We start from the raw sequence: 25,049 nt of genomic DNA, 5'->3' as shown, positions 1-25,049 counted from the left end.
AGTGCAAATACTGACAGAGACCAAAAGGATTATTCAAAACCAGAACTTGCTGAGGCTCTTTGTCCACAGGAACCTGCAGATACACTTCAGACAAATCAATTTTAGAAAAGTACTGGCCACCTGATATTTTTTCTGACAGTTCATGCAAACTATCTGTCATCCTAGTGGTCACATCATGTGACACTACTGCCATATCGCCCCATGCTTCAATTTGGTCCCCCTGCTGCCTGAGAAACTTCAAAAGATTGTGCTACTTGCAAAACTTCTGCCAATGGGGCGTTTTCACAAAGTAAAGTCTTCTGGAGCACTTCCTTGTCCAGAGCTCAATAGATAATTGCATCACGCACTATAGTATCTGGATAAGAGTCATTATGGGCATCAGTAACAAAGTGACACGGCTAAGGCCATGAAGTTCGCCTACTCTGGCCCTGTATGACTGGTTTGGTTTCTTGTGGTATCGGTGAATTCAATTTGTACCACTATGACGTGCATTCATTTGCAATGGTACTTGGACAATTAACTGAACATATGAAAAGTAAAAGCTACTGGTTCTTGTAAAGGGGCAATCTTGACACAGTAATTACTATACCTTCAAGAGAGGAATAAGGCTTTGCACAAATTTGAGTCTGTCACACCGAAGGCCAAGAAATGTTGTCCAAGTCTTATTTTCATAAGCTTCTGAATCCTTAGATGAATCATCATATGGAGAAAAAGTAGTTGGTTAGACTGGTGGAACAGTAGCCTGTCTGTTAACAGAAGCCGACAAAGTGGTCACTGTTGAAGTAAGCTGTTGAATCAGGGCCGGTAGCACAGCATCCATAATGACTAAACCTTGTGAATTCGAACTTAAAGACTGCACACACAGAAACTGTTACAAACTCATCACCAGTCATGTAGAAACCAAGTAATACGTGAAACACATCCAAGTAACACAAATATGGCTTTATTCATAGCCCTCTGAGCAATAATGGAAATAAGTGTCTCATCACTCCACAAGTAATGAGACAAAATTATCATACAGAAGGTGCAACATAAGCAATATACAAAACATGCAGCACAAACTAAAAGGACATGGTGAGAGTGAGTCAGTGCTGCTCGGTACAAACATGTGCGCAAGTTGCTCATAGAAGCTGCCTGTAGACAGGCGGGCAGAGACTTTGCTGTGTGCAATTTTCCTACAAGTGACCTCTAGTGGTCAGCCTGCACTGATACAGTTGGTGGTTGATTTAAGTACACATACATGGCAATATTGCACTTGGTGCACTCACACTTATATGCACTAGTAGCAGGATACTGTGGGAAGCCTTGAACCATTTATTTTGATGATTCTGTGAGTAGCTAGACTACCACTTCCTAGACTTGTGCCATATGGTTGAGAACTTTAGGGACCTATTAATTGAATCATGAATGTCCTTTATCTATGACATAGATAGTCAGGTAGTTGGTCATGTGTTGTCTTTAAGATCATGTATGTGTATGTCATGCTACCAGTGAATAAATAGAGCATCTTGTTATTTTTTCATAATTGAGGGTATTATTTTATTACATGATAGTTATTTTATTAACTGATAACCTTGAAGTTGAATATTAATGAACTTGAAATTATTGAGGTATGACCCTAGCAATAACAGTGTATTTGGCACTGAGAATTTGAATGTTAGATGTACAGATAATATTAAACAAATACATTTCAGAACGTAATTAACCAGAACTGGTATAAAATATGAGCTGGGTTAAAAAAAAGAATTGTACACTCATGTTCTGAAGGTATCAGAATTGAAACTGTGAGGTTTATCATAAACTATGCCTGAATAGTTCAGGTGGTAACACCATTACCTATAAAAGGCAGTGTTCTGGGTTCATGTACCAACCTGGCATACAGTTTTAATTGACAGAAAGTTTTAACACAAGCACTGCTTTTTGAGTTATGCTTTCAACCTTCTATTTATGTACGTTGCACACTTCACATTTATGTTAGTACATAAATAAATAATGATTCCTGCTACACAGTTATCTATGTACTGAAAATAGATAAATACTTATTTTACTACTCCTCATTACAGCAAAGGAATTTGTAAAAGGAAGTAGCAATGAAGTATAATTTCAGTTCACTTTGGAGTATTTTTGATACTACTTGTTTCTTGCCTTACATTTATGTACAACTTGAAACATGATTTTGCACCAAAATATGCATGTTCAAAGTCAACATCATAATTATTTTAAAATCTTCAGTTCTGCTTTCTTCATTACAGTTAGATTCTGATTTATTTCTATTGTTGAATAAACCGACTGCTATGAAAATGTAAAATCTCAATCCCTCCATACAGGTGCATGTGTGTGTGTGTGTGTGTGTGTGCATATATGTATGAATATATTTGTGTGAATTTTGCATTAGTTAGCTCTGAAGAACAGCATTGTTGAAAACATAGCAATACTTCCAGTCTTATTTATGTGCCTATTGACCACTGAAGACCTCAGCTATATTGTGATTTTTTTAAACTCCTTTCATTATTTATGAACGGTCACTCCTGCATCTTCAGTCTACAGTTTTGACTATTTGGAGGCGTTACTTGTATAGAGTTCTTAAAATCTGGTATTTACCTGGCAGGAATCCTTCCCTCCATCAGGGTAACCAGCACACAGTAGGATGTTTGTATCAAAATCTTCACCGTAATACTCTAGGCACATATCTGATGTCATTATTGGTACCTGTACTTTATACAGAAATTGAGAAGGCGCTCCATCCTCTTGAGTTGCACCCCAGCCACTATCTGTTGCTATGCCTGAAATTTGCAATCATTTATCACAGTTGTTTTCCTCTTTATATTTATTGTAGGACACTTTAAAATAAATGTAAATGTGAATGAAACTAGGTTAGATAAATTGATCAAGATGCTCAAAACTTCAATATGTTCTCCTACCTGATTTACTACAACCTTTTGGTAGTAAAAGTTCACAGGTAAACATTTATTTATTATTGATGAAGGTGTCTCGGGTCTCCAGACGGGTGGTAGCATTGATATCTCGCGACATTTTGGGAAGTGTCATACTACCCATCTTCTGGTGAAGTGTCGAGATTCATGGAGAGTGGACTATTTATATGCTCAGTCACCCCCCTCCCCCTCCACTAGACCTCGGGTGGCTGCGGTGGACCAGCGGCATGCGCGCGGTGGTGGGGATGGCGGTTGCCCTCAGTGGCCACATTCAGTTCTCGGTGTAAGCATTCTGTCTGCGTCCGCAGCGAAGGACGTTGACGGGTACGCTCCTGATGGATTGCCGCTATCGCAGGGTTCCATGCTGCGCTGAGTAGGTATCCCTCATCTCTGTTGACCAGATTGTCATGAATCCTTATTTCTATGGATTCTTTGATAACGCTTTCCCAGAAGCCAGATGCTCGGCACAGTACCTCCGTGTTTTCGAAGTTGAAGGTGTGTTCTTCATTTATGCTGCGTTCTGCTATGGCTGATTGTTCTGTGTGACCCAGTCACACACATCTCATATGTTCTTCACAGCGTTTAGATATGCAGCGCTGTGTTTGCCCAACGTATTGTTTCCCACATTCGCATGGTATGCTGTTTACTCCTGGTGTGTTCAGGTTCAGCGCATCTTTGGCGGAACCCAGGAGCTCCCTTGTCTTCGGTGGTGGTTGAAGAATGGTTTTGATGTTGTACTTGCCCAGAAGGTGTGCAATTTTGGCCGAGAGCGGACCCATATACGGAAGAAACACGAGTAGTTTGTCTTCTCCTTCTTCTTCTTCATCTTCTTCATCTGGGGTTCTCACTGCTTCCTTCTTCCTTTTTTGCACCCTGTTGATCTGTGTTTCACTGTAGCCATTTTGGTGGAAGACTTCCCTCAGGTGTCAAAGCTCAGATGGTAGGCTGTCTTTGTCGCAGACGGCGCGCGCCTTATGCACAAGGGTGGTCAGTACTCTTTGGCTTTGTGCTGGATGGTGGCAGCTTGTTGCATGAAGGTATAGGTCTTTGTGTGTCTTCTTTCGATGTACTGCATGGCCTAGTGAACCATCTGCCTTCCTCTTAATTAAAATATCAAGGAAGGGGAGGCGTCCATTTTCCTCCATTTCCATTGTAAATTTGATGTTCGGATGGATGCTGTTGAGGTGTTCAAGAAACTCATCTAGTGCCTGTTTGCCATGTCCCCACACGACAAAAGTGCCGTCGACATAGTGGAAGAAATTCTTTGGTTTCTGTCTGGCAGTTTCAAGGGCCACCTCCTCGAAATGTTCCATATAGAGGTCTGCAATCGCAGAAGCCAATGGGAAGCCCATGGCCACACCATCGATCTGCTCGATGAATTCCTCATTCCACTGAAAGTAGGTGGTTGTTAGTGTGTGTTCGAAGAGGCTGACTGTTTGTGGTTCAAAGTGCTGGGCTAAAAGTGACAAGGAGTCTTGAAGAGGCACTTTCGTGAAAAGCGACGTCGTGTCAAAGCTCACGAGTAGGTCCTCCCTTGATAGTCGCCGCTGGTCCACCGCAGCCACCTGAGGTCTAGTAGGGGGGGGGGGGGGGGGGGGGGGGGCGGGTGACCGCACATATACCGTATTTACTCGAATCTAAGCCGCACTCGAATCTAAGCCGCACCTGAAAAATGAGACTCGAAATAAAGGAAAAAAAAATTCCCAAATCTAAGCCGCACCGGAAATTTGAGACTCGAAATTCAAGGGGAGAGTAAAGTTTTAGGCCGCACCTCCAAATCGAAACAAAGTTGGTCCATTGTAATATGAGACACAATTTAGGTTGAATGAATGACAATACAGCTACAGTAGTTTGGTTCGAGTCGTAAGCTTAGCAGTTAAGCTTTACCAGGTAGCCATTGCTACGCGTCAGGCGCTCCGTCCGTATTTATACGGGTACCCTTCCTTTTTCACATGCTTCATCTGGTTTGAATCGATTGCTTATTTTGCTTTGATCTGATAAGTGCTGTTTTCTTTGTTATAGGTGTTTGCGTCACTCTAAGCTGAAAATGCATTACTGTACTGTGTCATGCATTGTTTGTCGCATTCTGATAGTGCGTGTTTACGGCCTGTCGCCGCTCGCGGCATGGCTTGCTTTTGTGCGCGCTACCACCGCTTACAATTAAAAAAAAAAAAAAAGAGAGTAATCGTCTCATTAGCGAAACAATGGCAAGAAACTGCTATTTGTTGTTACTTACGCTGTTTCTTTCTTTGATAATGATCAACAAGAACCAAATAATAGACTGCGTATGATAGAACATGTTCTGAACGAGAGTTAGGCGAAAATGTTTCTCCGTTTGAAAATTTTTGCGGCCGCTTCTTTAGTGCATCAAATTCTGCACAGAAATTAGTCATCTTAGAATTAAAAATTTGCCATGCTTCATTTCTGACAGTATCACTATTAGGCATAAGAATAATACGAATATAAACATGACACGATACGCATATTCTTCCGCGTTTGCTGTTGTCTCACTCTAGTTTCGTAGTTTATTAGGCAGGCAGGATTTAAATGAGATAGCAGCAAACACGAAAGAATACATGACAAAATGTTGATATTCGTATTATTCTTATGGTGAAGAGAATACTGCATGTGATTCACATTTCATCAGGTTCCTATTAGCAACCATCTCTTCTCACAGGTAGGAAAAAATTCAGAAAGTAGAGTTGGTCATATTGACAAACATCCCAAACAGTCTTGCATGTCGGATTTTCGTAGTACATCGAAATTCTGCTACATTCGAAGATGAACAATACGGAATTTGTATTTACTTTGTTGGATAATGTATGAAAGTGCAGTGCCTCTCTCTCTCTCTCTCTCTCTCTTTTTTTTTTTTATTTTATATATATATATATATATATATATATATATATATATATATATATATATATATATATACTGATGCGGAGGTTTTGGTGCCATGCCTGTGTAGCGCTACATATATTCGATGGCAGAAGTTAGTTGTGGCGGCACCTACCAACATTTTTCAGAACTTCCACTTGCTTTGCACTCGATTCTAAGCCGCAGGCGGCTTTTTGGATTACAAAAACCGGAAAAAAAGTGCAGCTTAGATTCGAGTAAATACGGTAAATAGCCCATTCTCCGCTAATCTCGACACTTCGCCAGAAGATGGGTAGTATGACACTTCCCGAAATGTCGTGAGATATCAACGCTACCACCCAGCAGGAGACCCGAGAAACCTTCATCAATAGTTTACGCCTGGAAAGCCTACAGTGACATATTTATTTATTATGTTTATTCTGACTGCCACTGTTACCACTCCCAAATTAACAAAATATTTGTCTTCCATAAAATGAAAATAAGTGAAGGAAAATGATGCTCCAAAAAACTGTGTTGTGGCAAGATTTGTCTTATTTTCTTCCACCAGCTTTCTCTTTATGGGTTTCTTTGTCAACACAGTATACTTCCACATAGTGTTGTTACTCTAAACATGCAAGAGAAGCTTACTTTACATAAAGAAAAAGACTAATCACAGAACTCACATTGATTTAACAGTGAACAAGAAAATAGTTGAAATTACCACAACAAATGACTATTGGTGCACTTGCTACAGTCAGTATCTATTACATTTTCACACTTTCTTCAGACTGATACTGAATTGATGCATCAGTCTGACTTAATTCCATATCTCAGTGTCCAACATCACTATCTTCTCTGGCTTTGGCTCTTGAGGAAGAATGGGGTACCATTCTTCCACAGACATTTATACACCTCTAAAATAGACACCAGCAGAGATCATGTCATCATAAAGGCGAAGTGTGGATACATCCCAAATAATGTCCACTAATAGGTGTCTGGATATTTTTGATCAGACAGTGTACTATTCAGTAATCTGTAATTGCCTACAGTGGCAAACTTTTTAATTTATAATTTACTTTTTAACTGGTCATATATTGTTGGAAGGTTACTCTTTCATCTAGCTCTAGCTCTAACTGTAAGTAGTGGCTCCCACACATCTAGAAGCAGAATTGTTTCTTGTATTTCCATCTGTAGAAACAGTGCTTCAGCAGCATGTATATTATTTTGCTAACAGTTACTAATAATGTATTGCCCTTGCACTTACACTACTGCACTCAGTAAGGGAAGCACTTGCCATCACTTAAAAAAAATGTTATGCAGCCAACCCAAACCATGGACACTAAATTATGCACCCAACTGTTCACACACACACACACACACACACACACACACACATGGTTTCTCTAAATCACTTCAGGCAAATGCTGTGGTTCCTTTGAAAGAGCATGGCAGATTTTCTTACCCATCCTTCCCTAATTCGATTGGACTGATGACCTCACTGTCTGGTCCCCTTCCCCAAATCAACCAACCTTGGTAAGGCATTTAATTATTTCACAATTGGCTGCACCCCACTCATATACCTCTCAGTAATCTCAGGGTTACTGAATACAGTATCAGGAACTATGAAGATTTAAATGGACACATGTTGCATCCCACAAAAATTACTGAAAGTGCCTGAAATATAAACCTTGCATATGCATGCTTGTGGACCAGTTTATTGACTATCTAGTACACCTGTTTATCACTCATATAACAATCTTTCATTAAATAAAGTGAGCAAAGCAAAAGCATGAAAACTTATTGCTTTCCAGCAAGCAGTCACACAGAAGATGTTCTTGACTCTTACAAGAGAAGAAATGAGGAAAACAGACTTTTAAGATTTGCAGTCAACTAAGTACCTATATTCAGACATCTAACACACAACTACCCATGGTCTTTTATCAAACTTCAGGAGCTTTGCCAGTCTTATACCTATCCATTTAATAGTCCCATAAGAAAGTAAATGACCGATGCTATCAATTGGTGAAAAAAGTTATAAATGAATACTAAACTATGTGAGCTAGTCAAGTGGTAAGACAATGTGTTGAAGTGAAGTGTTTGTATTACTGTAATCTGTATGCAGTGTAGCATTTCTCTGTCTTTTGTTGCTATTCTAAAGTATACGTCCCTTGTTGCAACATTCATGTTGTTCATGTGCTTTATATTGTGCCCATTTTTCTTAAAGTTTCTGCAATAGGTTTTGGGCCCAGTCCATGGTTCAGGAAACAAATTGGGTACTGTAATTTAGTATTTCATGATGCCATAAATGCGTTAGCATCTGTTGTGCATTATGCATGGTTTGTATTGTGTGTACATGAGCAACTACTGAATATTCTCCAGTGGAATTTTTGCAGCTGTAAATCTGAAATGTCTTATGTAGCTGCAATGGATTTCCATGGTAATGAGAATCTGTGTGACGCTGAAAATTTGACCATACAGAAGTTTGCAGTACAAAATTTATTAGGTGCATCAAAAAGTTGATTGTGGAAGTCAGACCATTGTCGGAACTGTCAAAGCAAAAGTTATGGCAATCTTGGTTGCATGTAAAGATGGACAAGACATATGGGACAAGCTACATGCCATGTTTGAACAGAAAACACAGCAAGCTGCATATTCTGTTCAGTCAGAATTCTTCAATTTTCACATGAGTTCAGACGATCACATGATGACACATCTTACTCATTTCGAAAACTTGGTTCTTTGAATGGAGCAATTCATGTGAAACCTGATGAATTATCATTAATGGTGTGATGGCTTTACACACTGCATGACACTTATGAATGTCTGTGACAGTCATGGTGGGTAAGATCTGAAGATCAACAGACACTTAAAGCCTTTAATGGATGTGTTAACATCTGATGAAATTTGTTGTGCTTATCAGAGGGAGGAATGATGGGACAAGTTAGCTGCACTGTTCACTAGCAAAACCAGCATTAAACAAATGAAAAATGCAGATGTGAACAGTGGTAGGAATATTACTTCATCGAATAAACACAAAAAGTTAACAAACAAAAAGAAAGAAGCCTAAAAATTTCGGTTTTGGTGGATTTGGCCAGAGTAAAAAAATGTGTCCAACAAACAAAAAACTGTCCATGATCAAAATAAATGTGAACTGTCTGACCAGGCTTTCATTGGTGAAGCAATGAGTGCAGAATTGGATGAGGACTCACGGATCACTGATTGTGGAGTGATGAATCACATGGCTAAAAAAACTGTGTACTAAGTTTCCAAACAACTGCGAATATGCATGGGCAGTGGTTGGACTAACTAAGTAAAGGGACTAAATATTTTGACGCTTTTGTCAATGGAGAATAGAAGTTATGCCATATGGATAATGTTTTGTATACTCCAGAATGGTGAAGAAGTGTGTTTTGTGTATCATCTGCTCTGGACAAGGGATTAGACTTTTATTCATTGAAAGGCAAGGGTTTAATTCTGAAAAAATATCGTTGTAAAAGTGTGTGGTATATGCTTTGGCAACTTATTGAAGAGGCTGATTTGAGTGACAAAACAAATTCATACTTGTAATCCTGAAGTAAATCTTGTGTCAAAGGAATCTCTGGAAATTTGGCATGAATGCTTGGGTCATCAGAATGTGCAACAGTTATGAAGCAACATCATGTTGAAGTTAAAGACTTTGTGAAGAATTTTGCAAGACATGTGTTACGGGGAAGCTGCATTGGAGCAGTAGTCAGTCAAGACCGCAGCATTCCACAGAACCTGGAGAAGTGATTCATGCTGTTGTATGTGGACTTACAGAGTGTAAATTGCTGGGAGGAGATGGATAATTTCTCTGCTTTACTTGTGATTTTTCAAGATTACGCATGGTGTATTTTCTTAAGCAGTAGTCTGAGACTCCAGAGAAGATTACGGAAATGTTGAGCATTGTGAAGAATTTTTGTGATCAGCTACCAAAAGCATTCCAGTCTAATGGCAGAAAAGAATTCGATAATACTGAAATTAAAGATTTGATTAAAGTAAATGGTGTAAACTCACCATCACAAATTCTTACTCTCCAGAACAGAACGGATGTGCTAAGCATACTAATAGAACTGTTGTGGAACTAGCTCTAAACCATGTTTATGTGTTGACCAGAACTGGCACAAATCATGTGAATGGCAGAACACCCTATGAGGTATTGACTTTATAGATTATACAGCTAAATAGTCCTCATATTTGTGGAGCAAAGTGTTTTGTTTGCATTCTGAAGGAAAAGTGAAAGAAATGGGAACCATAAGGAAAACCAGAAATCTTTGTTGGTTATTCTGATGGCATTGGTGGCTTTTGAGAGTGGACTGGGTCAGAAAATTGGGTTATTTGGAATAAGGATGTTGTTTTTGAACGCAACAAAACCAGGACAATGGTATTACTCATCAGCAATATGGGCAATTAAAAATTGAGGAATCATGATGAAGATGACGCAAGTGTATTTAAAAGACATACAGAAGCAAGTTATAGTGAAAGAGAATTGAGAGACAAACAACAAAACTCTGCAGACCATGATTACCGAAGAAGAGCAATGGAGGAAGAAATGGCTTCATTGGAGGAAATTCCTATGTGGACTTTGGAACCTCTATCACCCACTACAAACAGCTGGATTTATAGAATTAAGGGTGAATCTGATGAAAAAATTGATCATTATAAAGCATGACTAGTTGTTCATGGATTTTCTCAAGAAGAAGGTATGGTATTGACTATAATGAAATGTTTAGTCCTGTTACTAGATACAATACAGTTGGATCAATTTTGAGTACTGCTGTTAGCAGGCATCTTCACTTGGTACATTCTTATGTAAAATCTCCTTTTTTGAATGGCTTCTTAAATGAAGAGTTAGCAGCCTGAGATAGTGATGGGACTTCTTGAGTGTGCAAGCTTCATAGAAGTTTACACGGACTAAAACAATATCCAAGGTGCTGAAACAATGGTTCACAGGACTTTCTAATTAATCTTGGGCTTGTGGCAAGTACGGCAAATCTATGTCTGATCTACTGAGAAGACTTCAAAGACAGCTTGTGGTAGTTCTGCATGATGTTGATGGATTAACATCACCAAGTAAGAAGAAGGGTCTTAAGTTTCCCTAAGAGAAATTCAAGATGACTTTAAGATTACTGTTGATCCATAGGTTATTTCTTAAATATTAATATTCTATGTCATGAGAATAGATCAATAGATATTAATCTAGAAAGTTATGCTTTAGACATTCTTTGATGGTTTAACATTGCAGAGACAAATCCTGTGTCAACTCCGGTCAAGTGATATCTGCAGACAGATGAATTGACCAATGATAAACCAACTAATGCTCATTATCAAGAAGCAGATGGCTGTCTTATGTAGTTGGCTGTAGGTACAAGGCCTGATATAGCAATTGTAGTGAGCTATGTATAGCAATTTTTGGAAAGTCCTCAAGAAAATCACTTGTCTGTGGTAAAAAGGATTCTAAAGTATATAAAAGGTTCAGTTCCATAAGGTATAATGTGTGATAACCATGCAAATGGAAGACTAGAAATACATACAATGCTGATTACACCAGTTATCAAGTAAATTTAAAAAAAGAAAAGAAAAGACGCTCAGGCAGCAGAGTGATTGCAAGGTTTTGTGAGGGGCGGTTACCTATGCTTGTAAGTGGCAACAGCGTATATCACTGTCAACAACCAAGTCAGAATATATGGCTGCCAGTGAAGGAGCCAGAGAAGGAATATGGCTATCCAAGCTCCATGAAGAAATTTCACTACTTGAGATTGTCCCTGTTCTTCTTGTTGCTAATGCAAGTGCCATTAAAGTAGCCAGAAATCCTGGATTTCACAAGAGATCAAAGCATATTGATGTTCACATGCACTACATCCATGAGAAAATTCAAGAAGGCCAGATAGCCATCAAGCATGTACTGGGCAATAAGCAAGCTGCAGATATTCTCACAAACCTGTGCCACCTGTTTGGCTTGAATACATAAAATCATTAAGTGGAATGTGTTAAGTACTGTATTTAACAATATAAACTTTTAGGGGAAGTGTTGAAGTGAAATGTTTATAATACTGTAACCTCCATGCAGTGTAGTGTGCCTCTGTCTTTTGATGCTGTTCAAAAATATATGTGTCTTGTAGCAACCACATTGTGCATGTGCCCTTTGTTTTAAGTTTCCACAATAGATTGATTTCACATACAAGAGGACCTAGGTTCAATTCCCCACATGGCTACCCAGATTTAGGTTTATTCAGGCAAAGTTGGGACAGTTTGTTTGAAAAGGAAATGTCCAGTTTCCTTTCCCATACTGTCTAGCCCAAACTTGTGCTCTCTTCCTAAAAATCCTGTTACTGAAGGGATGATAGACCCTTTTCATAAACAATTCCATGACCAGGGACATTCTTACATTCTACCTTTGCTAATGGGTTTTTGTTGCATAAAGGCAAGTTATAAGCCTCTTGAAGGTTAGCTGTAGCCTGTGATGATGTGCCTCATCTATGTTTTGTTTAATGACAAAGAGGAGTTTACATTATAGACACTCTTCTGTTTGTCTCTGTTCCCACTTAATACGTCCTTCCATTGTCACACCAAAACATTGAGTAAACCAGTGATGTTTTAACGCTTCACAACAGGAGTCTGTATAACGTTCCTCACAGATCTTGTGCAATACGTGGTTGAAGGTGATTAATTAATACTCTGTTCTGTCTTGAAAAAAGCTTTGTGCTCTCTGTAGCTACATTCATGTGTAGACAATGTATTTTAGTAGAAGTCCCCTCAGTGCTTTGGTACTATTCCTTGGATTTGCTAACTACAGTGTCTGTAATGTTCAAGACTGAAGTGACCCTTCACTTTTTTCTCTCTGAAATTACCCAGCCATAATATGCACTGAGTAGTTGGTGCTAGCTTCCACTTACTTGAGTTGAAAGGCAGTTACCATTTGTCTTAGCTCGTTTTAATCAGCTCAGTCTAGGGTATATATATGATCCTATGAGTCTTTATGTGTGCAGTTCATTGTTTTCAATGATGTTTCTATGTAAATAGTATTGTGGTCACTGGGTGTACCACCATAGTACAACTGCATATTCTAGGAAATACTTCCGTAGACAATAGCAATGCCAACATTGCTGCATCTGTTCACTCTCTCTCAGTATGTGTGAAGTGTGTTCAGCACAATTGAGGCTCTAGTCCACCAGTTCTCTCAAAACAAGTGCTTCTGTTACCATCTGTGTATTCAGTGTCTCAAAGGATAATGTGTGCATTAATATCTGACAATATTAGGAGTTTTTAATGAGTGAAGCAGTTCAGATCCCCATGTTGCCAGTCAGATTGAGGTTTTCTGAGGTCTCCCTATATCACTTAATGCAAAAGCTTGTGTTTCATGAGAAAATAAACTCTAATCTTCCTTCTTCGTATTAGGAGATTTTTTCCCTCAGGTATAAACTGCAACTTTCAGAATCATTCAAGTGTAAGGCTCAGGATAGTGGGACTGTCCAGTGTACATAGAAGATAACAACAATGTTTCATCTCCACACTGAACTTCAAATGTTACAACATCCTGAAAACAAAACTGAATACTCAATATAACCCACTCTCTCCACCCACTTCAGACTTAGGTGTTTGTGATTGTTGTGTGTCAGTGACAGCCTAGAATACAGTATGTCATGCAAGCAGTTGTTTCTAGTGCGGTGCAAATGTAAATTCATTCTATGTGTAAATTGTTGTGTATTTTATTTTACATATATTAAGCAGTTATACATATAGAAACTTGGGAGGGTCATTATGTTTAATAGGCTGAAATGCTCCTTACAGGTTTCTCTTGGACCCAATCTTAGTATACATCTAATTGCTTTTTTTGTCATTTGAATACACAGTTTGTGCCTGTTGAAATACCCCGTAACAGAATCTCATATTGTAGCCGTGACTGAAAGAATGCATAGTAGCAAAGCATCAATAAACTTTTACTGACAGAATATCTCAGTTCATACAGCAGTAATATCATGCGTGCAAGTTTGCCTGTCAGATAGCTTATATGGTCATCCCGTGAGAGCCTTTGCTCTATTTTTAGTCCCAATAGTTTGACACTGTGATTCCCTGCTTTCCATACCTTCAGATTAAAATAAATTTCCTCCATTTTTGTGCTGTTTATACATAACTGGTTAGCAATACACCACATCTTACACTTTTCAAGAAGTTCATTATTTTTTTACCACCTCTTGCATACTCTCACCTATGGAGATCATGGTCATATCATTAGCATATAAGACATTTTTGCAGGTTATATAGTTTGAGAAATCATTAACATAGACAATAAAGAGGTAGGGTCCAAGAATGGAGCCCTGTGGAACTCCTCTCATAATTTTCATTAGTTCTGACCTTTCACTGTGCACATGCACTAACTGTTGCCTGTTATTTAGGTATGACTTAATAAAATTAAGTGATTTGTCTGCAATATCATAATATTCTAATTTTTTAACAATTATCTCATGTGATACTGAATCAAATGCTTTGCCTAAGTCTATGAGAGTTACAAAGGTGGTCAGTTTCCTTTCAAAACATTGTGGATTTCAGTTATCAGGCTTTCAGCAGCTTTTATTGTTGATTGATTAGTTCTAAATCCAATCTGGGTGTCATTAAAGAATTTATTGCTCTCAAAATACATGTAAATCTGTGTGTATGAACAGCTCTCTATGATTTTGGCCAGTATAGGGACAACTGATATTGGTCTACAGTTATCTGGTATTTCTCTGTCACCCTTTTTGTATATGGGGAGTGCAACCGTAATTTTAAGGCAATTAGGGAAGATGCCATCATCAAGGATTTTATTTGCAAGGCAGAGTAGAGGAGCTCTAATATACTTAATTATGGCCTTTATTAAAAAGTTACTGAATCTATAGTGGTTTTCCATTCTAGAGTTATTCAGCTTGTTTACAGAGTTATTTATATCTGTAGCAGTATTCTACTCCAGTTAAATCTTTTATCTGTTTTATTCTGTGGTTGCAGAAGAAAAGCTTCCACATCAGTTAAATTGTCACATTTTGGTACATGAGCATTTATTGAATTTATGAAGTGTTCATTAAGAGTGTTACAATTAATTGGGTTACTAATTTCTTCCTTTCCCATGTTTATCTAACTTTGAACTACACTCCTGGAAAGGGAAAAAAGAACACATTGACACCGGTGTGTCAGACCCACCATACTTGCTCCAGACACTGCGAGAGGGCTGTACAAGCAATGATCACACGCACGGCACAGCGGACACACCAGGAACCATGGTGTTGGCCGTTGAATGGCGCTAGCTGCGCAGCATTTGTGCACCACCGCCGTCAGTGTCAGCCAGTTTGCCGTGGCATACGGAGCTCCATCGCAGTCTTTAACACTGGTAGCATGCCGCGACAGCGTGGACGTGAACCGTATGTGCAGTTGACGGACTTTAAGCGAGGGCGTATAGTGGGCATGCGGGAGGCCGGGTGGACGTACCGCCGAATTGCTCAACACGTGGGGCGTGAGGTCTCCACAGTACATCGATGTTGTCGCCAGTGGTCGGCGGAAGGTGCACGTGCCCGTCGACCTGGGACTGGACCGCAGCGACGCACGGATGCACGCCAAGACCGTAGGATCCTACGCAGTGCCGTAGGGGACCGCACCGCCACTTCCCAGCAAAGTAGGGACACTGTTGCTCCTGGGGTATCGGCGAGGACCATTCGCAACCGTCTCCATGAAGCTGGGCTACGGTCCCGCACACCGTTAGGCCGTCTTCCGCTCACGCCCCAACATCGTGCAGCCCGCCTCCAGTGGTATCGCGACAGGCGTGAATGGAGGGACGAATGGAGACGTGTCGTCTTCAGCGATGAGAGTCGCTTCTGCCTTGGTGCCAATGATGGTCGTATGCGTGTTTGGCGCCGTGCAGGTGAGCGCCACAATCAGGACTGCATACGACCGAGGCACACAGGGTCAACACCCGGCATCATGGTGTGGGGAGCGATCTCCTACTCTGACCGTACACCACTGGTGATCTTCGAGGGGACACTGAATAGTGCACGGTACATCCAAACCGTCATCGAACCCATTGTTCTACCATTCCTAGACCGGCAAGGGAACTTGCTGTTCCAACAGGACAATGCACGTCCGCATGTATCCCGTGCCACCCAACGTGCTCTAGAAGGTGTAAGTCAACTACCCTGGCCAGCAAGATCTCCGGATCTGTCCCCCATTGAGCATGTTTGGGACTGGATGAAGCGTCGTCTCACGCGGTCTGCACGTCCAGCACGAACACTGGTCCAACTGAGGCGCCAGGTGGAAATGGAATGGCAAGCCGTTCCACAGGACTACATCCAGCATCTCTACGATCGTCTCCATGGGAGAATAGCAGCCTGCATTGCTGCGAAAGGTGGATATACACTGTACTAGTGCCGACATTGTGCATGCTCTGTTGCCTGTGTCTATGTGCCTGTGGTTCTGTCAGTGTGATCATGTGATGTATCTGACCCCAGGAATGAGTCAATAAAGTTTCCCCTTCCTGGGACAATGAATTCACGGTGTTCTTATTTCAATTTCCAGGAGTGTATGTTACAGGCAGTGTTACATTTGTTTTTAGAATTTAAAATATACTCTTCATTTGCTTTCATTTTTGCTGCTGTAATTTCAGATTTGTGTATTTTCCTTAAGTTTATATATCTATTTTTGTTTTCTTGACTCCCTTCAATTTTTTCCTTCAGCATGAGTAAATGGATTCTGATTTTATTGAGGTGTGGGGTGTAACACTTTTTTTGTATGTTGCGGTTTATGCATATTGCTAGGGTTACATCTCTTAGTAATAAGAGGGCCGTTACTGTCTAATGTATTTTTTATATTGGATATGAATGCAAAAAAGCTGTCATTTATATCTTTGTCAATGGTTAGTATTCTACCCCATTCTATTCTACTCAGTACATTTATCTTTATTTCAATGTTCTCTTCCTTTAGAACTCTATATATAGTTAGCATCCCGGTATCATAAAGAATCAGATTTCCAGTTTTGAGCCATTTGCCATCATGGTCAGATAGTCCTAATTTGATAGTATCCCACTCTACTTGATTACTACTTACATACTAATTATATTGTCAAGGTATGCCTCCATTCTGGTCAGTTTTTCATTTAAGCAGTAGTATTCATTGATGTTAAGATATTTAGGATATGTACCACAGTTTTTCTCTTTACTCTTACATGTATATTAATGTCTCCTGTGCTAAATGTTTTATATTGCTTGTATTTGGCAGTCAGTAAGATTAATTCAGAGAGTTTTTCTGTGAATATCTCCACATCAGAAGCTGGTGATCGGTAAACTGTTGTAATAATGAGTTTCTTAGAGTGTATAACCAAGGCAGATTCTTCAAGAAGTCCTTCAACAGACAGGTTTGTGAGGTCTATGACTGAATATTTTAGATTCAAATTTTTGTTGATATAAATGGACACTTCACCGTGGGCATTGTTTGGACTACAGTAGCTTGTTGCCAGTGACTAGCCAAATAGTACAAATAAACTTATTTTTGCACTTTTAATCCAATGTTCATTCACACAGAGAATGTCACACTTAATTTCCTCAACCCAGTACTATAGTTCAGTGACTTTGTTTCTTAGGATTTGTACATTTATATGCAACAAAAGTAGTTCATTTTTGCTGCAGGGTGGTACATTGCTTACATTGGGCTTAGTTTGATTATTTAATTTAAGTGTGTCTTTTGTATTATGTTCTGAAGCTCTTTGTTTTGACCAAGTCTAACACATTTCAGGCTTGGTCAGCCTTATACATTTCTGTGATCTGGTTCTGAGTTTTGAGACATACATTCTAAATTGCTGATACAAGATAATTTATTATTTACCATACCAAATATTTTTTGGCCCAGCAGTGTCTTTCCTAGTCCGCCTAGGCTTTGACCATGTCTTGTATGACAAGTTTCGAGCAGGTACAATTGTCAGAGGGTTGATGGTTGCAATCATGTCATTCCTTAGTATCTAAAAGCATTAAAATTTTAAACTGTTTGCAGATTGTTTCAAAATACTTGTTAGCTTTGATTATTTCTCTGTTTACACATGATGATTCAATTAAATTGTAGCAATGATGTATTTTAAATAATATAACATCTGTATTTGTTAACTTGCCCAGTGTTAAGTTCAGAGCTGTTGTTGCTGCAGCTGTTTCATTATGGTATACATCATTGTAACCACCTGTAAGAACTGCAAAGTCACTCTTTGACAGATTACTGCAACCTTCAGTGTTGGTGAGGATCTGGTTAGATCTTGCTCCGGGTTTTACTGTGCCTTTAATTTTAATGTTTTTTTGAGTCGTCAGGGTCTTTGTTTTTGTAGCCATCGCTCTTCCAAAACCATTAGAGTAGATTATGAAGTGTGTTGTTTTTTCTCTTGGTATTTCTTGACTCTGTGGTCCATCTTGTTCTTTACCTGTTGCATTTGATAAATTGTTTGTGTTACTCAATTTCAAAACAGGCACCATCACATCTGGGTTGGTGCAACGTTTTTTGCTGTGGTTTTTATTAGGTGATTTAAATACATCTGCACTTTCTGTGCCACAATCCATGTTGTTTTGTTTCTTGTGTTGGCCTTAAGATGTGATTGTGTGAATTTCATTATCTTCAGGTCCATTATAATTGGGTATGTTACATACTTTAGGCCTAATAGTTTTCTACCTACATTCATCACAGTTCCAGTTTTTTAAGATTATCTCCTGTCTCTTTAGTAAGAGATCTACTTTTGCACATCAAAAATGGTATATATGTTTCCACATTTTGTACACTCAACACCACTTCTCACGGTTTTCTGTCATTTTCGACAATGTTTGTTGATCCTGTTGCCTGTATTTTTACTAGTCAAATTTTCTATTACCACATCACTGTACAATAGAGATTTGCACTGTTGTTTTTGTCGTTAAATTTCATCATTTTATAGCTTTAACCCATGAATTTCACCTAATAGAAACGCTATAATATCGTCTTTAGTGTCTTTGCTGTTTACATTTACGTGCATTTCATCTTTACAGCAATTCAAAAAATACCAAGTCTTTCATTTTGGACTTATGTTTGCACACTTATAGTGGTAAACTGATTCACATTTAGACACATTATTCCTTTGTTGGCACAATAGCAGTGGAAGATGCCCGATTTTCTTGCATGTTCAGAGTTGATCATTGATGCTGCACACACAAGTTCATCTTCATATTTTTCAGTGTCCGTGCTTCTTCTTTTATCAACTTTTTTAATAATATAACACACCAGACAAGTATTATCATAATAAGTACTTCTATCAGTCATCTGATTATGATACTGTAGACCCACAAAATGTAAAGTATACTGCTAATAAACTACAACTAGTAGCATTATCATAGCTTTATTATTAAAATTGATTTTTACTGTGAATAAACAACTACATTTACTCAGCAATTCTAATGATAAACTACTTGCTGCTGAAATGATCAGATCATGAAACCTTCCACTGAGTGGTGTCATGTAGTTATCTTTTCACTGAACCAATTTTCATGTACAGAATGTTTTTAACTTCTAGTGTGTGTTGTGCATTTTCCTTGTCACATACTGCAAAAACTGGACAAATAAAATTTTAACTGTGAGTACAAAGTATAAATTAATCTTTCTTGTTGTATAACAAATGATGAAATTTATTTTCAGTGAATAATTCTGATTTTTTGCATAAAAAATTCTGATATAATCGTTGCATACAGCGGACACATTTCACTGTTGTAGATTTTTAAATAATAGATGCCTTGATTCCTTTAGATGTGCAAACAACATTTTCTGGATAGTTCTTTCCTTCAGCTTCACTACATGCAATTGTTGCTTAAGCCCCCTGCCCGTTTTCTCTTAATCTCAATGACGCAGTTTATATTGCTGATGATCCATGTCCTTTTCATCTAAGATGATAAGTGTATACCTCTTGCAGTATCTATCATTTTCTTAATCTGTCTATAATCCTTCATCCTCTTGCTATGTAACTGCTGATTTTGAGTAGCGGTCTTTAATTTTGATTGTTGTTATAAATTCCTTTTAATTTTTTCTTTTATCTTCAATTTTCTTTCTATGGCTGTAAATGCAAACTCTTTGGTGATGTCTGCTATCTCTGAATTTGTCCAATGTTACATTCTTTCACATCCTACTGATGAAAACTGCAATTGTTTTGTAAAATTTCACCCTTATTTGTTGCTGGATTTTGTTGTTTTAAATATCTGTTTATTGTTCCACATATATTCCTGAAATCAACAGCATTTTATCTAAATATTTATCATAGTCATACATAATGTCACAACCTAAATAATCCAAATTATTAACTTATTATATTATTTGAATATTCACAACACCTTCCCGGTGTTGACAGATGTGAAAATTACCGAACTATCAGTTTAATAAGTCACAGCTGCAAAATACTAACGCGAATTCTTTACAGACAAATGGAAAAACTGGTAGAAGCCGACCTCGGGGAAGATCAGTTTGGATTCCATAGAAATGTTGGAACAAGTGAGGCAATACTGACCCTTCGACTTATCTTAGAAGAAAAATTAAGGAAAGGCAAACCTACGTTTCTAGCATTTGTAGACTTAGAGAAAGCTTTTGACAATGTTGACTGGAATACCCTCTTTCAAATTCTGAAGGTGGCAGGTGTAAAATACAGGGAGCAAAAGGCTATTTACAATTTGTACAGAAAGCAGATGGCAGTTATAAGAGTCGAGGGACATGAAAAGGAAGCAGTGGTTGGGAAGGGAGTGAGACAGGGTTCTAGCCTCTCCCTGATGCTATTCAATCTGTAAATTGAGCAAGCAGTAAAGAAAACAAAAGAAAAGTTCGGAGTAGGTATTAAAATCCATGGAGAAGAAATAAAAACTTTGAGATTCGCCGATGGCATTGTAATTCTGTCAGAGACCGCAATGGACTTGGAAGAGCAGTTGAACGGAATTGACAGTGTCTTGAAAGGAGGATATAAGATGAACATCAAAAAAAGCAAAATGAGGATAATGGAATGTAGTCGAATTAAGTCAGGTGATGCTGAGGGAATTAGATTAGGAAATGAGACACTTAAAGTAGTAAAGGAGTTTTGCTATTTGGGGAGCAAAATAACTGATGATGGTCGAAGTAGAGAGGATATAAAATGTAGACTGGCAATAGCAAGGAAAGCGTTTCTGAAGAGGAGAAATTTGTTAACATCAAGTATAGATTTAAGTGTCAGGAAGTTGTTTCTGAAAGTATTTGTATGGAGTGTAGCCGTGTATGGAAGTGAAACATGGTCGATAAATAGTTTAGACAAGAAGAGAATAGAAGCTTTAGAAATGTGGTGCTACAGAAGAATGCTGAAGATTAGATGGGTTGATCACATAACTAATGAGGAGGTATTGAATAGAATTGGGGAGAAGAGGAGTTTGTGGCACAACTTGACTAGAAGAAGGATCGGTTGGTAGGACATGTTCTGAGGCATCAAGGGATCACCAATTTAGTACTGGAGGGCAGCGTGAAGGGTAAAAATTGTAGAGGGAGACCAAGAGATGAATACACTGAGCAGATTCTGAAGGATGTAGGCTGCAGTAGGTACTGGGAGATGAAGAAGCTTGCACAGGATAGAGTAGCATGGAGAGCTGCATCAAACCAGTCTCAGGACTGAAGACCACAACAACAACAAGGTCCTTTTCTTCTAATATTTTCAAATAATGTTTGTTACAAGCTTTTCCACATTATAGAGTTCCTTTTCTTCTGTTAGCTGTAAGACTGTCTGTCTATAAAAGACAGTTTAAAACAATGTATGTGTCTCTATGTATGCCTTCATTGGAAATTGAGTTGCGAATCATGTCATCCAAATGTGTTCAAAAGTGTAGATGATATGCTACACTCTCATTTGATACCTTTGTATAGTGTGATAGCTTGTGCGCATTTCCCATTTAGATCTACAACTTCCTGTGTGTCAACAGTGACAAAATACATGGCTATATGTGTAGTATTTGCCCTTGTCAGCAGCAGTGGATAGTATTTGTGTTGCAAATGAAAAATTTAAATAATTTACTTGCTAAATACCTTACATATGTATTTAGCTGTTAAAGTTATCAAGATTTTTACAATTTATTTCAATTTCTCAGCATTCTCTGGGAGGGGGGGGGGGGGGGGGGGGAGTTGGCATTTTCTGTATGGGTACTCATTGTCTTTATCTATTCAATTGTCCATGTTCTAGTCATACTATCTCATGATCACAGTGATATGGCCATTTATTGATAGTACACGGCAATGAATTAAACATTATATAATGGTCAACAAAAACCTTACCAAAAGCTAATCCCATATCCATAAATGTATCTATGCCATTCGCTTCAGCTAAACAACGGAAAATCCAGGACTGACTGCAACAATATTATAAAAAGGATAGTTGCTACTCACTATATAGCACAGAGATGCTGAGTCTTCTCTTCATTCATGTATCTAACTGGGTGTGTGACATACATTATTGGCACATCCAATACTGGAGGTCCTGCCTATCACGCTTTGTAGTATTAATAATTTCAACACAAGTCTATTCTTGTGCAGCACTGCAATAGTATTCACAGGTTGCCTAAAGGCAACAGATTCATAAAGGAAGGAAAATACAGATAGCAATAACAGCTTCCAACGTAAATTGTGTGTTGTGTGGAAAGAAAATTACTGACTATACTATTCCAGGATCAACATGGCCACAAATAATAAAGGGTATCAGATGAGCAGTTGTAGCAGGTATTGCAAGACATGCTAATAAAGGTAATAATACACTTTGTGCATCTGAAAAAATGTCAGTGTCATGATCCTTAACAGTTTGTTTTGGTTAGCTTAAAATTCTGAATTATGTAAAGAGTTCCAGCAATAAAACTGGAGTCTCGGTAATTAACAGAATTATTCTCTGGAATGTGGGTTTTGAGTGTCTTTGAAATAAGAAAAAGAGTACCATGCTGCAATACTGTTAACGCAGTTCTCACTGCCACACCATCATGTAACTTAAAATTTAGTTCTTACACATTTTAAAAGACTTTGTTACATTACATTACTACTCATTCATAGATCATGAATATGCCATTTCGTAATGATGCAGAATATGTTGGTTTAACATAAGTTTAATTTACACAACATAATTATTTTATTTATTTATTTTTACAGTTACAACTTCATATCTAAAAATTCATCTATTGAGTAGAAGGAGCTGTCATGCTGAAATTATGTTAATTTCTTTTCAAATTTTGGCTGGCTATCAGTGAATATGCAGAGTTCCTTAAATAAATGTCTGCAAGGTGATCGTGGGTGAGCTCCAGCTATTATTCAGATTACGTGTTTTTGTGCTATGGATACCTTTTCTCTTAATGATGAATTACCCCAAAATTTGATGCCATATGAAAGCAGTGAATGAAACTAGGCATAGTAGGCTAATTATTGATATGTTTATCACCAAACTTATCATCAGTGTGTTTCCTCCAATTCAATTTCTCATCAATGAACACACAAAGAAATTTTGAATTTTCTGCCTTAGCAACAGACTTTAATTCTGTACAGAATTGTATATACTGTGTTGTCTCAAAATATAGTATGTGTCCATTTGCAGAAAGACATTATTTACGATTTCCCTGGCTGATTCTTCTTTGTTGGGTGTGATTACTATACTTGTATCATCAGCAAAAAGAACTAACTTTGCATCTTCATCAATACAGAGTGGCAAGTCATTACTGTATACATACATCAAAACAAGTTTTGCATCACCTCGGTTCCAAGAGTTCTGGAACCTGAACAGAAAACTGAAATAGAGATCAACATAAACATCATTTCTGCCCTTTTTATTGCTCATGAAAACCACACATTGCATGTTGTACCATCCTACAGTGAGATCTTCAGAGGTAGTGGTCCAGATTGCTGTAAACACCAGTACCTCTAACAGTAGCACGTTTTCTTGCATTGATACATGGCTGTATTCATCGTGGCATACTATCCACAAGTTCATCACGGCTCTGTTGCTCCAGATTGTCCCACTCCTCAATGACGATTTGGCATAGATCCCTCACAGTGGTTGGTGTCGTCCATAAACAGCCTATCCCAGGCATGTTTGATAGGGTTCATGTCTAGAGAACATGCTGGCCATTCCAGTCAAGCAGTGTCGTTATCCTGAAGGAAGTCAATAACAAGATGTGCACGATGGGGGTGCAAATTGTCATCCATGAAGACCAGTGCCTCACCAATATGCTGCTGATATGGTTGCACTGTCAGTCGGAGGATGGCATTCACGTATCATACAGCCATTACGGTGTCTTCCATGACCATTTTTAGGTTAGATGGCCTTGGGCAAGTACAGAAAGGGCAACAGCCTCAACAGGTGCGGGGCAAAGTCAGGACATGCGGGGACCAAGCAGCAATCGGTATTGTAATTGTAAACTGTCGAAGCTGCGTTGGTAAAGTACCGGAACTTCAAGCACTGACAGAAAACACCGAAGCTGAAATCGTTATAGGTACAGAAAGCTGGCTGAAGCCAGAGATAAATTCTGCCGAAATTTTTACAAAGGTACAGACGGTGTTTAGAAAGGATAGATTGCATGCAACCAGTGGTGGAGTGTTCGTCGTTGTTAGTAGTAGTTTATCCTGTAGTGAAGTAGAAGTGGATAGTTCCTGTGAATTATTATGGGTGGAGGTTACACTCAACAACCGAGCTGGGTTAATAATTGGCTCCTTTTACCGACCTCCCGACTCAGCAGCATTAGTGGCAGAACAACTGAGAGAAAAATTTGGAATACATTTCACATAAATTTTCTCAGCATGTTATAGTCTTAGGTGGAGATTTCAATTTACCAGATATAGACTGGGACACTCAGATGTTTAGGATGGGTGGTAGGGACAGAGCATCGAGTGACATTATACTGAGTGCACTATCCGAAAATTACCTCGAGCAATTAAACAGAGAACCGACTCGTGGAGATAACATCTTGGACCTACTGATAACAAACAGACCCGAACTTTTCGACTCTGTAAGTGCAGAACAGGGAATCAGTGATCATAAGGCCGTTGCAGCATCCGTGAATATGGAAGTTGATAGGAATATAAAAAAAGGGAGGAAGGTTTATCTGTTTAGCAAGAGTAATAGAAGGCAGATTTCATACTACCTAACAGATCAAAACGAAAATTTCTGTTCCAACACTGACAATGTTGAGTGTTTATTGAAAAAGTTCAAGGCAATCGTAAAATGCGTTTTAGACAGGTATGTGCCGAGTAAAA

General features: G+C 38.6%; 1 protein-coding gene across 1 annotated transcript in view; it reads right to left on the bottom strand.

Moving 5' to 3' along the window:
- LOC126186363 (trypsin-1-like) overlaps positions 1 to 25,049 on the bottom strand; it is a 171,465-nt gene that overhangs the window by 15,363 nt on the left and 131,053 nt on the right. The window contains exon 7 of the mRNA XM_049928202.1: positions 2,602 to 2,783. Coding sequence (XP_049784159.1) covers positions 2,602 to 2,783 — 182 coding nt within the window. The remainder of the gene's footprint in view (positions 1 to 2,601; positions 2,784 to 25,049) is intronic.

This window comes from Schistocerca cancellata, chromosome 1, assembly GCF_023864275.1.
Source record: "Schistocerca cancellata isolate TAMUIC-IGC-003103 chromosome 1, iqSchCanc2.1, whole genome shotgun sequence".
In the NCBI taxonomy this organism is placed as follows: domain Eukaryota; kingdom Metazoa; phylum Arthropoda; class Insecta; order Orthoptera; family Acrididae; genus Schistocerca; species Schistocerca cancellata.
Note: the sequence above shows the minus strand (reverse complement) of the source record. Positions and strands in the feature narration are given on the sequence as shown.